Genomic DNA, 14,115 nt, shown 5'->3' on the forward strand with positions numbered 1-14,115 from the left:
TCACTAAGCAAAAAACACCCAGCCCACTCAGTTCCAACCAAAAAGTGCAAATATAGTACCTTGTAGATGGAGTCCATTGTGTGGATACTGAGAATACCAAAATGTGCGAGACTTAGTCTCTGTCCTCAAGGAATTCACAATGTACTGAGGAAAAACAATATACTCAGTTCATTGGCTATTAAATCAGGTGGGTGTTGGTTAATGGCTACAAATTTTCAGTGAGATAGGAAGAATAAGTTTTTGAGATCTACTGCAGAGCACAATGACTATAATTAGCAATAGTATATTGTATATTTCAAAATTGATTAAAGAATATATTTCAAATATTATTACATGGGAAGTGATAATTGACATGTTAATTAACTTGACAATCATTTCACAGTGTATACATATATGAAAACATCACATTTTATCCATAAATATACCTAAATAATTGTCAATTAAAAAATAATCATAAATAACTAATTAGAACAAATAAATAAATTTAAAAGAAAAAAATTAACCATAAATAAAAATAAATCAGATAAAACAGTATAGTATTGAAGCCTCTAATCCTGATTCCCCTTTAGATCAACAAATAGACAAAGGGGAATGAAGGGAAGGGAGAGAGGATGGGAATAGAAGAGAGAAAAATGAATCACACATATCTTTCTTATCCTTGTATATGAATACACATCATATATCACCAAAGTAACAGGATCCTAATTGGAACAAATTATACTTATTCTATACATGAATAATGTGCAAAATACACTCTATCATCATGTATATCTAGAAAGAACAAAATAAACCCACAAACAGTACTGAAAGAAGCTATCACAGGGTGTTCGGTTTGATTAGTGTCTTCCATGGCTAGTCCTTCATTTATTGTATGCCTTAAACATAACCTTGTTTTTGTGAGAATTAAATCCTCATGTGTGTGAACATTCATGCCTCCTGCCCTAGACAGCAGAAGGAGGTAATCACACCTGAAAAGCTAGAGCACATGGGATTGTCTTCTGGAGTGATGAAAAAGTTTTGAACTTGAGAGAGGTAGTAGCTACACAACATTGTGAATGTATCAAATGCTCCTAAACTGTACACTTTAAAACTGTTCATTATATGTTGTGTGGATTTCACCTCAATAAAAAATTAAAATTTTTAAATTAAAAAAAGAACATTCTGATATTTTTCTATTACTATTTTAAACCAATCTTTTATTTGTATAAACTCTGAAGGCTAATTTTTTGATGAGTTGATTTAGGTGAGGATGATAATTCTCTGGCTCATTTCCCGACCTGAATGCACTGGGTAAGGTTGAAAGGATCATTTCTGTACTTGGCATCAGGTTGTCCTCCATTCATCTGTCTGTACCATCCACTGGTCAAGAATCCTAAACACTCTGTAATTAATTCCACTCCTCTTCTAGGTAACTTTTCGATTGAGAGGCTTCCTAAGTTTGGAAGTCTCTCAAAAGATACAATGACTAACCTCTAGCCTGGCCTTGAGTCTTAAGGGAAAAGAGCTGAGTGGGGCCCAATCAGAAGACTTCTTCTTGTCTTTGGTTTAGGGAAAGGAGCTTACTAGGGGCACTGAGGGTTAGGTGGCCTGAGGGGATTCGAGGCAGCTTGACTACAAACCTAAGATGAAGAATCAAAAGAAATGTTTTTAAAAACACTCCTTTAAATTATCATTGACTCAGCAATTCCATTCCTAGGTATCCCCCACAAAATGAAACAAGGACTCAAACAGATATACACAAATAGTCATTGCAACATTATTTTCAATAGCCCAAAGGTGAAAATAATTCATGTGGCCATCAACAGATGAATGGATTTTTTAAAAGTATATAAATTCAAAGGAATATTATTTCAGCCATAAAAATTAATAAAGTTTGATACATGATACAACATAGATGAACCTTGAAAACATTATGCAAAGTGAAAAGCCAGATATAAAAAAAATTATGCAAAGTGAAAAGCCAGATATAAAAAGCAGAGTTCTACTTCTATGAAATACAGAAAATTGGAAAATTCATAGAAATAGAAAGTAGAATAGAGGTTACTAGAGAGGGATGGGGAGGAATAGGAAGTTTCTGTTTGGAATATTGAAAATATACAGTGGTGATAGTTGTGCAACATTGTAAATGTAGTTAATGCCACTGAATTTTACAGTTAATTTGACAGCTTTTGTGGTATATGTATTTTACCACAATTAAAATTAAACCCTCCTTTAAACCATTTGCCAAGTCTCTACTCTGTTTGCTTACCAATAGGTAATTCCTGTAACAAGGAGGAACTAAGGGAGTCACTACCTGAGGTGAGTGATTATAGCTTTCTGGGAAACGCATATGGGAGCTGGGTGAGACTGTGCCACGTGGCAGCATCTCTAATACAAAGGGAACTCAGTCCCCGAAATATTAAAGCTTTTACTAGCCTCAAAATATCAGAAACCCTTATGTAAATGGTCTATGTTTATCTGAGGGAATTTGGGGGTTTTAATGAAAATAGCTATGTTGTCTTTTCCTCTTTAAAAAAAAAAAGAATTTGTGCTCATTGTAAAAAAAATTCAAATAATATAGAAATATGTGAAGAAGAAAGTTAATACTATTCAATCCAATTTTGGTGACCAATGTAAAATTTGTGGGGTTTTCCTGACAAATAGCTAGATAGCTAGATATATAGATAGAATGCTATTTTCACCTTCTCTTTGTTCACCTGAAACTCTAGTGAGGTCATCTTTCAATCTCAGCAGATATAGGTTTATTATTTTTTTCTTTTAAATATTTTTTTAATTGTTGATAGACCTTTATTGTATTTATTTATTGATATGTGGTGCTGAGAATTCAACCCGGTGCCTCACATGCTAAGCAAGTGCTCCACCACTGAGCTACAACCCCAGCCCATGGTTTATTATTTTTAATGGGTATGTAATAAGTATCCAGTTGTATTAGTGTACTTTAATGTAACCAATCCCTATTTTTTTCCATTTTGCTATTACAATAGAATTTTGTTAAACACCTGGTATATACATTATTATATAGTTATGCTTTCTTAGAATAAATCCCAAGAAGTAAAATTGGTTGGTCAAAGAGTAGCTCTATTTTTAATACATTTAATTTTGTTATATTGCCCTCCAAACAGATTTGTATCACATATATACCCCCCAAAATATATGACAATTCTTTTTCCCCCATATTTTTGTTAGTACTGGGTCATAACAGTTTTTTAATCTGTGGAAATTTAATTGGGTGAAAAATAATATCTCATTTTGAAATTAATTTTTAACTATAAAGAAAAACATTAAAAGTATACTTATTTATAGAATATCGTGATGTTTTGATATATGTATATACACGTATATAAACTGTAATATTCATATCAGGGTAAACAAATCTACTCAAACATTATTTCTTTCTGGTGAAAATATTAAAAATTCTTTTCTTAGTTTTTTTTTTAAATATAAAGTACATTATTATTATGTATCGTTACCCTTCTGTATAATAGCATACCACAACTTTTTTGTGTGTGTGATGCTAGGGGTTGAACCCAAGACCTTGTGCATATGAGGCAAGCACTCTACCAACTGAGCTATATCCCCAGCCCCACAACTTCTTGATCCTACCTAACAGTAACTTACCCATTGATCAACCTCTTCCCATCCTACTCTCCTGCAATATTGCATTCTTAATTTACCTTGCTTTGGTTTCTAATGAGGTTGAATTTTTCTTATGTGCTTATTTTCTTTCCCCTTACAAATCTCTTTATTGCCTACTTACACTTGTTATTTGCCCTTTTTTTTCTTATTTAAAGAGCTCTTCATATAGTAAAAATAACAACTCTTTATTTTTTCCATTTTGTCTTTTGGTGTTTGGTTCTTTTTTTTTAATTAATTTTATTTTTTAACTACATGACAGCGGAAGGCATTACAATTCTTATAACACATATATAGCACAATTTTTCACATCTCTGAATATAAAGTATGTTCACACCAATTCATGTCTTCATACATGTACTTTGGATAATGATGTCATTCACATTCTACCATCATTGCTAACCCCTTGCCTCCTCCCTTCCCCTCCCACCCCTTTTCCCTATCTAGAGCTAGTCTCTATTCTATTTCTCCCATGCTCCCTCTCCCTACCCTACTATGAGTCAGCCTTCTTATATTAGAGAAAACATTTGGCATTTGTTTTTTTGGGATTGGCTAACTTTGCTTAGCATTTTCTTCTCCAACTCCATCTATTTACCTGCAAATGCCATGATTTTATTCTCTTTTATTGCTGAGTAAACTCCATTGTGTATATATGCCACATTTTTTATGGTGTTTGGTTTTTTAAATAATTTTTTCTGTGTAGAAGTTTTAAACTTATGTAATCAAATCTTAAATCTTTTTTCTTCTAGGATTCATGACAAACTCAACAGTCCTTATGCATACAATTATAAAAATAATCTTCTTATGCACTCTTCCTATCTCTAGCTATTCATTTTTACTATTTTCTGCAGCATTGGACATCAGCTTTTGTTTATGGGTTGATTTTAAGCATTCCTGCACAGGGCTTCCTCCCTTGCCTCCAGGTTACTCCTTACTGTATCCCTGTCCTGATAGAGATCCAACCCCAAACCTTAACCATTTCACTTACTTACAGCTGGCTCTACTCTCAATGTCCACCTTACCTACCCATCCAAAGAGATTTGGAAGGGGAAGGAAAATCACTTCTTTTCATAAATAGTTTTTCAGGAGCTTTCTTGGCAACCTTGACTGTGTAAACAAAGTTATACTTTCTAGGTATTAAATTCTCCCTGGAGTTTCTTTCTTTTTCTTCTTCCTTTCACTACTGATTAATCATAGAACACTTTGCTGTATATCACTGGAATTTCTTTTCTTATAAACAAACTTAATTGCTATTTCAATCTCTTCATAAAAGGCTCTCTTCTCCCTGTCTAAATTAAAACATGACTTTCACTGAGAACATATCCATTTTCCTCCATTTCTTTCATACTCTGCATACTATAATCCCTAAGATATTTGAGAGTCAGAGACAGGAAGGAACAGGTATATTGATAAGTGAAAGCAAAATTAAGTCTGTGAACAATCATGTACTGCAGATTCTTTGTCATGAGACCTTGTCTTTGTCTTGCAATATTCCTTTCTATTCCTATTTTTTTAAATGTTACAAAATAAGGTTTATTCTGCAATACTTTATCATAATGAATTGCATCTCTTTGGCAAAAATAAACTTTATAAACATTTTAATAATCAGAGATTAGATACAAAAGCTAATCATTTGTAAGTTGTTTTTAATATGAGCAAAGACTGGCAACTGAGAAGTGGTTTATTTGGACTGTCATCTACTGTTTCTAGCCCTCTTTTGTCCTGTGGGGCAAAAATAGTGCAACACAGTGATGCCACTGTACTTAGCACTCTGTTCCCTTCTCAGCTCCCCAGTCAGGCAGAAGACAATGAGAAACAAGACTCTCCCCAAACATCACTTAAGAATAGGGAATGTTGGGCTGGGGTTGTAGCTCAGTGGTAGAGGGCTTGCCTTGTGTGTGAGGCACTGGATTCAATTCTCAGCACTGCACTTTAAATAAATTAAAGGCCCATCGATAACAACAAAAAAAATATTTTAAAAAAAGAATAGGGAGTGTTTACCTCCTCACATCCTCAGGTTTGATTATCGGATAAGATTTGAGAGTTTAAAGATAGCTGTAAGTCATTCAGAATATCTGGGGTAAAAGTGGAACAAGAAGGGTCTGCCATGATTGGATTAGAAATAAGACCCAGCAATATGCTGTCTCCAAGAGACTCGCCTCATAAGCAAAGACACCCATAGACTAAAGGTGAAAAGATGAGGAAAAAATATATATCATTCACCTGGATCTCATAAACAAGCAGAGGTTTCTATCCTCATATCAGATAAAGTGGACTTTGAGTCAAAGTTAATCAGAAGGGACTAAGAAGGTCATTTCCCCTTAAGAGAATTATACATCAACAAAACATAAAAATCGTAAATTTTATGACCCAAACAGTGTGGCACCTAAGTACATCAAACAAACCCTTCTGAATTTTAAGAGTTGAATAGACCACAACACAAGAATACTGCATGACATCAACACACCTCTCTCATCACTAGATAGATCCTCCAAACATAAACTAAAGAAGCTATAGAACTGAAAAACACAATAATTTAGACTTAACAGACATATATAAAATTTTTCATCCCTCAATGACTAAATATACTTTTTTCTCAGCCACACATGAATCCTTCTCTAAAAGAGACCATACTTTAGGCCACAAAGCAACTCTTAGCAAATACAAAAAAATAGAGATAATTTCTTGCATTCTTTCAGATCATAATGGAATGAAATTAGAAATCAACAATAAAATAAAAAATAAAAGCCACCTGGAGACTAAAAAAATGCACTATTGAATGACCAATGGATTGAAGAAGAAATCAGAGATGAAATTTTAAAAAAATACTTAGAGGTAATGAGAATAGCAACACAAGTTATCAAAATCTCTGGGACACTATGAAGGCAGTTCTAAGAGGAAAATCCATTGCACTGAGCACATTATTTAAAAGAATAGAAAGTCACCAAATAAATAACCTAACATTACATCTCAAAGCCCTAGAAAAAGAAGAACAAATCAAGAAAAGCAGAAGACAGAAAATAATTAAAATCAGAGCTAAAATCAATGAAATTGAAACACACACACAGAAAAAAAAATTCAAAAAAATCAATGAAACAAAAAGTTGATTCTTTGAAAAAATCAATAAAATGGATAAACCCTTAGCCAAGCTAATGAAGAAAGAGAAAATGCACATTACTAATATTTGTGATGAAAAAGGAAATATCACCATGGACACTATTGACATACAGACAATAATCAAACTACTTTGAAAATCTATACTCCAAAAAAAGAGAAAATCATGAAGACATCCACATATTTCTAGAGACATATGACCTATCCAAATTGAATCAAGAGACATAGAAAATTTAAACAGATCAATTTCAAGCAATGAAGATGCCATCTAAAGCCTACCAACGAAGAAAAGCCCAGGACCAGATGGATTCTCAGCTGAGTTCTACCAGATCTTCAATGAGGAAATTATACCAATAGTCCTCCCATTATTCCACAATATAGAAAAGAAGGGAACCCTTCCAAACTCATTCTATGAGTATCACACTGCTAGTATCACACTGTTACCAAAAAGACACATCAATGAAATAAAACTTGAAACTAATATCCCTCAAGAAAATAGATGCAAAAATTCTTAACAAAATACTAGCAAATCACATATAAAAACATATTAAAAAGACAATGCACCAATCAAGTGGGGTTCAAATCCAGGGATGCAAGGTTGGTTCAACATACAGAAATCAATAATGTAATTCATCACATCAGTCAACTTAAAGACAAGAATCACATGATTATCTTGATAGAAGTAGAAAAAACATTTGACAAAATTCAACATCCATTCATGCTCAAAACATTAGAAAAACTAGGGATGGTAGGTACATACATCAACATTGTAAAAGCTATATGTGCTAAACCCAAGGCCAACATCATTCTAAATGGTTGAAAATTGAAAGCATTCCCTCTTAAAACTGGAACAAGACACATAATATGCCCACTTTCACCACTTCTATTCAACAGAGTCCTTAAAACCCTAGCCAGAGCAATTAGACAAAGAAATTAAAAAGACAATGCACCAATCAAGTGGGGTTCAATCCAGGGATGCAGATAGGAAAAGAAGAGCTCAAACTATCCCTATTTGCTGATGACATGATTCTATATTGAGAAAACAAAACAAAAAAATCCATTAGAAAGCTTCTTGAACTCATAAAAAATTCAGCAAAGTAGCAGGGTATAAAATTAACACCCATAAATCAATTGTGTTCCTATATACCAATGACGAAGCAGCTGAAAGAGAAATTTAGGAAAACTATCCTATTCATAATGCCTCAAAAAAAATTAAAAACTTGGGAATCAATCTAATGAAAGAGGTGAAAGACCTCTACAATGAAAACTATAGGACATTAAAGAAAGAAATGGAAAAAGATTTTAGAAGATGGAAAGATCTCCCATGTTCTTGGATAGCAGAATTAATATTGTCAAAATGGCCATACTACCAAAAGTGCTATACAGATTTAATGCAATTTCTATTAAGGTTCTGATGATGTTCTTCACAGAAATAGAAAAAGCAATCATGAAATTCATTTGGAATAATAAGAGGCCCAGAATAACCAAAGCAATCCTTAGCGAGAAAAGCAAAACAGGAGGCATCACAATACCAGACCTTAAATTATACTACAGAGTTATATTAACAGAAAAGAAGACACAGAGACAAACCCACATAAATACAGTCGCTCACGTCCTGCTCAGGCAGTGGAAACAGTTCCTCTGCGTGGCGAAGGCTGGCTGTGAAAAGACCACACAATAGGGAAGTAATTTTTTAGAAAGCAGGGGCAGGACTGCTTTATGACCTTATGGGCCAAGCTTCCACACTGGAAAGAGAGAGAGCACAAGAACCCACTTTATTTATACAAGGGGGCTTCAAAAGGAATTCAATGGAATGTTCTTTTGCCAAATAAGGTAGGAGGTGGGCTGTCCAAGCCTAATGGAAACGCCCAAGTCCAGAGCTATGAGAGCTGTCCCATTGGTAGAGCGAGGGCAGAAATCTCACACCTTGGGCAGTCTACACACGGGAATGCTGGGGATCGTTCCCAAGGGGAGATCTAAGTCCCCATGGGTCAGTACTGAGTAAAAGACCACTCCAGTAGTGTCACAGGTGGCGTACCACATACAGTTATTTCATCCTAGACAAAGGCACCATAAACATACATTGCAGAAAAGATAGCCTCTTCAACAGGTGGTGCTGGAAAAACTGGAAATCCATATATAGCAGAATGAAATTCAACCCCTCTCACCCTGCACAAAAATCAACTCATAGATCAAGGACCTAAGCCTTAGACCAATGACCCTGTGCCCACCAGAAGAAAATGTAGGCCCAACTCTCGATCATGTCGGCTCAACTTTCCTCAAGACTCCAAAAGCACCAGAAGTAAAATCAAGAATCAGTAAATGGGATGGTATCAAACTAAAAAATTTCACAACAAAGGAAACAAAGACGTGAAGAGAGAGCCTATGGGAAAAATCTTTGCTCTCTGCACCTCAGCTAGAGCATTAATTAATCTCCAGGATATACATAGAACTCAACACCAAACAAATAACCCAATCAATAAATGGGCAAAGAAACTGAATAGGCACTGCACAGAAGAGGCAATTAGAGAAATGCCAATTAAAACTACATTACTACATTGAGATTCCATCTCACTCCAGTCAGAATGGCAATTACTAAGGATACATTGGTGTGGATGTGGGGAAAAAGGTTCACTGATGCATTGCTGGTGGGACTACAAATTGGTGCATCCACTCTAGAAAGCAGTATGGAAATTCCTTAGAAAACTTTTAATGGAACCACCATTTGATCCAATGGCCCACTCCTCAGTTTATACTTAAAGGACAGTGATGCAGCCACATAATTATAACAGCTCAATTTACAGTAGCCAAGCTATGGAACCAGATGAATGGATAAAGAAAATGTGGTTCATATACATAATGGAATTATTACTCAGCCATAAAAAATGAAATTATGGCATTTGCTCTCAAACAAATGGAACTGGAAAAATATCATGCTAAGTGAAATAAGCCAGTCTCAAAAAAAACCCAAAGGCTGAATGTTCTCTCTGATATGTGGATACTAACCCATAACAAGGGAGGGTAGGGAGGGGAGGAATAGATTCATTGGATTAGATAAAGGGAAATGAAGGGAAGGGAGGAGGGGTTATAAATAGGAAAGACAGAATTAATCCGAAATAACTTTCCTTTGCTCCTAAATGAATACATGGACTAGTGTGTATTATGTACAACCACAAGAATGGAATCCTGATTGGAGTTGTACTCCATGTATGTATAATATGTCAAAATATACTCTACTGTCATGTATATCTAAAAACAGCAAATAAAAAAAATTAAAAAAAAAAAAAAAAAGAGTCTGCCAGGTAGTGCTCAGCTTGTCTCCTGTGGGAAGGATCTCTTGTGGCCCAAGCAACTGGATGGTTCAGGTGAGAGCTGTAAGTACCTGAGAAACCAGCACAGTATTTATCTTGCTTTTCCCTTCTCAAGAGTTCTCATCACATTCCAGAAACTACCCCCAAGTTGATCTATAAAATGTCAAGCTATTGACAGCTTTGTTCTGGCTTATATGTTCCAGAAAGAAAAAGATAACTTCAAAAAGCTGGCCAGTCCTGCCTTTCCATTTAATGACAAGACTTTGGTGGAAGCAGTAAAAAAAGATTACCGGGTGCATTTGTTTTTCCTCTCCCTCTCATTATGTCATACTGTGATGTCACAAGAGAAAGTAGAAGGTGAGGGAGGCCTGAGGCTTCATGGACTGAGAATGTGTCATAGTGTAGGTGGGTTGGAGGTGAGGTGGTTTGATATGATTTGTATGGCTTAATCTGAAAAAGAACTTTCCAACAGGGAGTATTGTCCTGCAATAGAACATGTAGTCAAGACAAGTAATTAGCTGGGAGATACTCAAATAAGAAACCACCTCTTGGTTTTGGGGGACTTTCGTTTGTTTCTTTGGTACCAGGGATTAAACCCAGGGGTGCTTAACCACTCAGCCACATCCCCAGCCCTTTTTTAAATTTTTCATTTTGAGACAAAATTGCTAAATTGCTGAGGCAGGCCTTGAACTTTTGATCCTCCTGCCTCAGCTTCCTGAGCTGCTGAGATTATAGGCATGCACCACCATGCTGAGTTGGATACCTCTTGGTTTAAAGAAAGATTCAGTCATTGAACAGGGTTCACACTTAATGCCATTTAGGGAACTTCTGAATTGTCCCCAAGAGTAATCCTACCATCTCTGACAAGACTTTCTAAATAATGAGTTTAGTTGTCCTCTTATTTTCTTTTTCTTTTTTTGGCTGCTGTTGTTGACACAGGGTCTTGCTATATTGTTACCCAGGCTGACAGTTGAATGTTATCATTCTGCCTCAGCCTAACCAGTAGCTGGGATTGCAGATGTGTATACTACCACATCTAGTTTATCTTAGTTATTTCAGTAACCAAATGTAGCAAAATCATTGATTAATTTATCCAAAATTTTTCAAAAAATAATGAGTGAGAAATAAATGATTATAAATTAAGATTTTTTTCTTAACAAGAAAAATATATAGCTGGGTGTGGTGGTACACACCTATAATCCCAGTGACTTGGGAGGAGGATCCCAAGTTTGAGGCCAGCCTCAGCAACTTAGTGAGATCCTCAGCAACTCAGCAATACCCTGTCTCAAAATAAAAAAAGAAAAAGGAGTTGGGATGTGGCTCAGTGGTAAAGTGCCGCTGGGTTCAATCTCCATACTTAAAAAAGAGAGAGCGAATGTACACAACCAAATGAATAGTGTACTTTAAAGTCAATAGTCTCTTAATATTACCACCAGTAATGCCCTATATTTATGTTACTTTACAGTTTTATAGCTTTCATTTATCTTCTATGATCTTTACAATAACCCTCTGAGGTTATTGTTCTGAGGCAGAACAGAAAACATGATCCCAATCTTACTGAGAAGGAAACTAAAGTTGAAAGAGATTGTGGGCTTGGGTTGTGCCTCAGTGGCAGAACACTTGCCTAGCATGTCAATCCTTAGCACCACATAAAAATAAACAAAATAAAGGCATGCTGTCTATCTACAACTACAAAAACAATTACAAAAAAAAAGAAATTGATTTTTTAAAAGAGATTAAGTTACTTGCCTAAAATCCTATAGTTCAGAAGGTTAGAGATAAACCAGGTGCAGTGGCATGTGCACACCTGTAATCTCAGCGACTTGGGAAGCCAAAGGAGGATCACAGGTTCAAAGCCAGCCTCAGCAAACTATAGAGAGGCCCTAAGCAACTTACTGAGACCCTGTCTCAAAACAAAAAAAGAGTTGAGGATATAGCTCAATGGCAAGACATCCCTAGATTCAATCCCCACTACCACCAACAACAAAAACCCTGAAGGGTAGAGATAAGAATCCAAATTTCTTATCTCCTGGCCCTGTGACCATAGCAGCCTCCCCATTATGTTTCTTTGTGTCTGCCATTGCAACAAGATGCTATTATTTAAAGCATATTTGGCCTCAATTGTCCAGTAGATATTTCTTATGTCTGACCTAAAATTATCCCCTTACCTTCCATGTTCACAAGTATAAGACTCTGATGATGCCTGTTTTAAAAATCAAATTGACCTTCAGAAGAGAAATAGCCAAAAAAAAAAAGATACATGTTGTGATAATAGTCTAATAAAGGAGTTCTAGAAATATCCTGATTAATACCAGATTGAAAGCTGATTCAACAGAGTGAGTCATTTAACTTCTCAGGGTGAGTTAAAGGTGATAATATGCATCTACACATTTATTTTAAACTGCTTACTAAATCATCTGTCTTTTATCTTGCATAGCAGTGTTTAGCCAAGTGTGGCCAGTCTTCTGCAGCAATTTATGCCACACGCATGAGAATCCACTAAGAGATTTATTAAAAATTCAACTTCCTAGGTCCTTCTTCCAAATTTTGTGATTGTGGATTCAGTACGTTTGAGTGGGGCCCAGGAACCTCATTTTTAATAAGCTCTCTGAACCATCTTTACCCATAAAGTTGGAATGGAATGCCTGTTTTGTTTGTATACATTGCAAATATCATTTACCTGTGTGATATTAACTCAGGTCTATGAAACAAGTTGGAAATATTGGAAAGGAAAAGAGATTGACATGTTTTATGCAACCTGCCCTTTTAGCACCAGACTTGTGAAGAAGTTTTGAGGAAAGATGTACCCTCCTGGGCTCCATCTTTATTTAAGCCACTTGTCACTTCTGGGTGGACTTCAGCAGCTCATCTCTGTGGGCTCTAGTTGCCCTCTTCTCTCCTGTCAGGTGAGCTGGTGTACCAGGCTCAGTCCCCAGATGAAGGTGCCCTGGTCACTGCTGCCAGAAACCTTGGCTTTGTGTTCCGTTCCCGCACGTCTGAGACTATCACAGTGGTTGAAATGGGAAAAACCAGAGTCTATCAGCTGCTGGCTATTTTGGACTTCAACAATGTGCGCAAGAGGATGTCTGTTATTGGTGGGTGTCCCTTCTAGTCAGCGCGCTCGCGCGCGCTCTCTCTCTCTCTCTCTCTCTCTCTCTCTCTCTCCTTTATACATATTCACAATTGACTTTCTCTTTCATCTACACACAGATGTCTTCTCCCACTCATGTGTCTTCTCACAATATAGTGCCTCAAATATAAACACACATCCATTCCCACTTTGTCTTATCTCTTTTGAATTTTCTCTCATACATGTATGGGCGCTCACTACCATGTACTAATAAATCCTTCTCTAGTGTTTCTGAGTAGTGGCTTGTCAGCACCCTCAAAGTCAAATAAGAACATAGAATAAATTCATAAAGCCTGAACATGGTGTAAGAAATGGAAGCAAATAATACAGTCAGCCCTCTTAGGTTCCATATCAGACTCAAACAACTATAGATTAAAAATATTTGAAAAAAAAAAAGTTGCATCTGGATTGGGGGCATAGTTTATTGGTAACTTAGTGTGCTTTTCATGAATAAGGCCTGAGAATCAATCTCTGCACCAAAAAGAAAGAAAAAAAACAAACAAACAAGTTCTGTCTGTACTGAAAATGTACAGACTTTTTTCTTGTCACATTCTCTAAACAATTTAGTATTATAACTATTTATATAGTACTTACATTGCATTAGGCATCATAATTTAGAGATGATTAAAGTATACAGGTGCTGGGAATGGTGGCCCACACCTGTAATCCCAGCTTCCCCGGGAGGCTGAGGCAGGAAGATCAGGAAGATCGAGAGTTCAAAGCCAGCCTCAGAAAAAGCAAGGCACTAAGCAACTCAGTGAGACCCTGTTTCTAAATAAAATACAAAATAGGCCTGGGGATGTGGCTCAGTGGTTGAGTACCCCTGAGTTCAATCTCCAGTACCTTCCCTGTCCAAAAAAAAAAAAATAATATATATATATATATATATATATATATATATATATATATATATATATATATATATAA

General features: G+C 35.8%; 1 protein-coding gene across 1 annotated transcript in view; it reads left to right on the top strand.

The window, feature by feature from the left end:
- The window catches only part of LOC114089128 (phospholipid-transporting ATPase FetA-like), an 83,096-nt gene that overhangs the window by 49,418 nt on the left and 19,563 nt on the right, over positions 1-14,115 (top strand). Inside the window, exons 13-16 of the mRNA XM_071600400.1 lie at positions 823-830; positions 6,261-6,320; positions 10,272-10,415; positions 12,965-13,153. Coding sequence (XP_071456501.1) covers positions 823-830; positions 6,261-6,320; positions 10,272-10,415; positions 12,965-13,153 — 401 coding nt within the window. The remainder of the gene's footprint in view (positions 1-822; positions 831-6,260; positions 6,321-10,271; positions 10,416-12,964; positions 13,154-14,115) is intronic.

Source organism: Marmota flaviventris, chromosome 13 (genome assembly GCF_047511675.1).
Source record: "Marmota flaviventris isolate mMarFla1 chromosome 13, mMarFla1.hap1, whole genome shotgun sequence".
Classification (NCBI taxonomy): domain Eukaryota; kingdom Metazoa; phylum Chordata; class Mammalia; order Rodentia; family Sciuridae; genus Marmota; species Marmota flaviventris.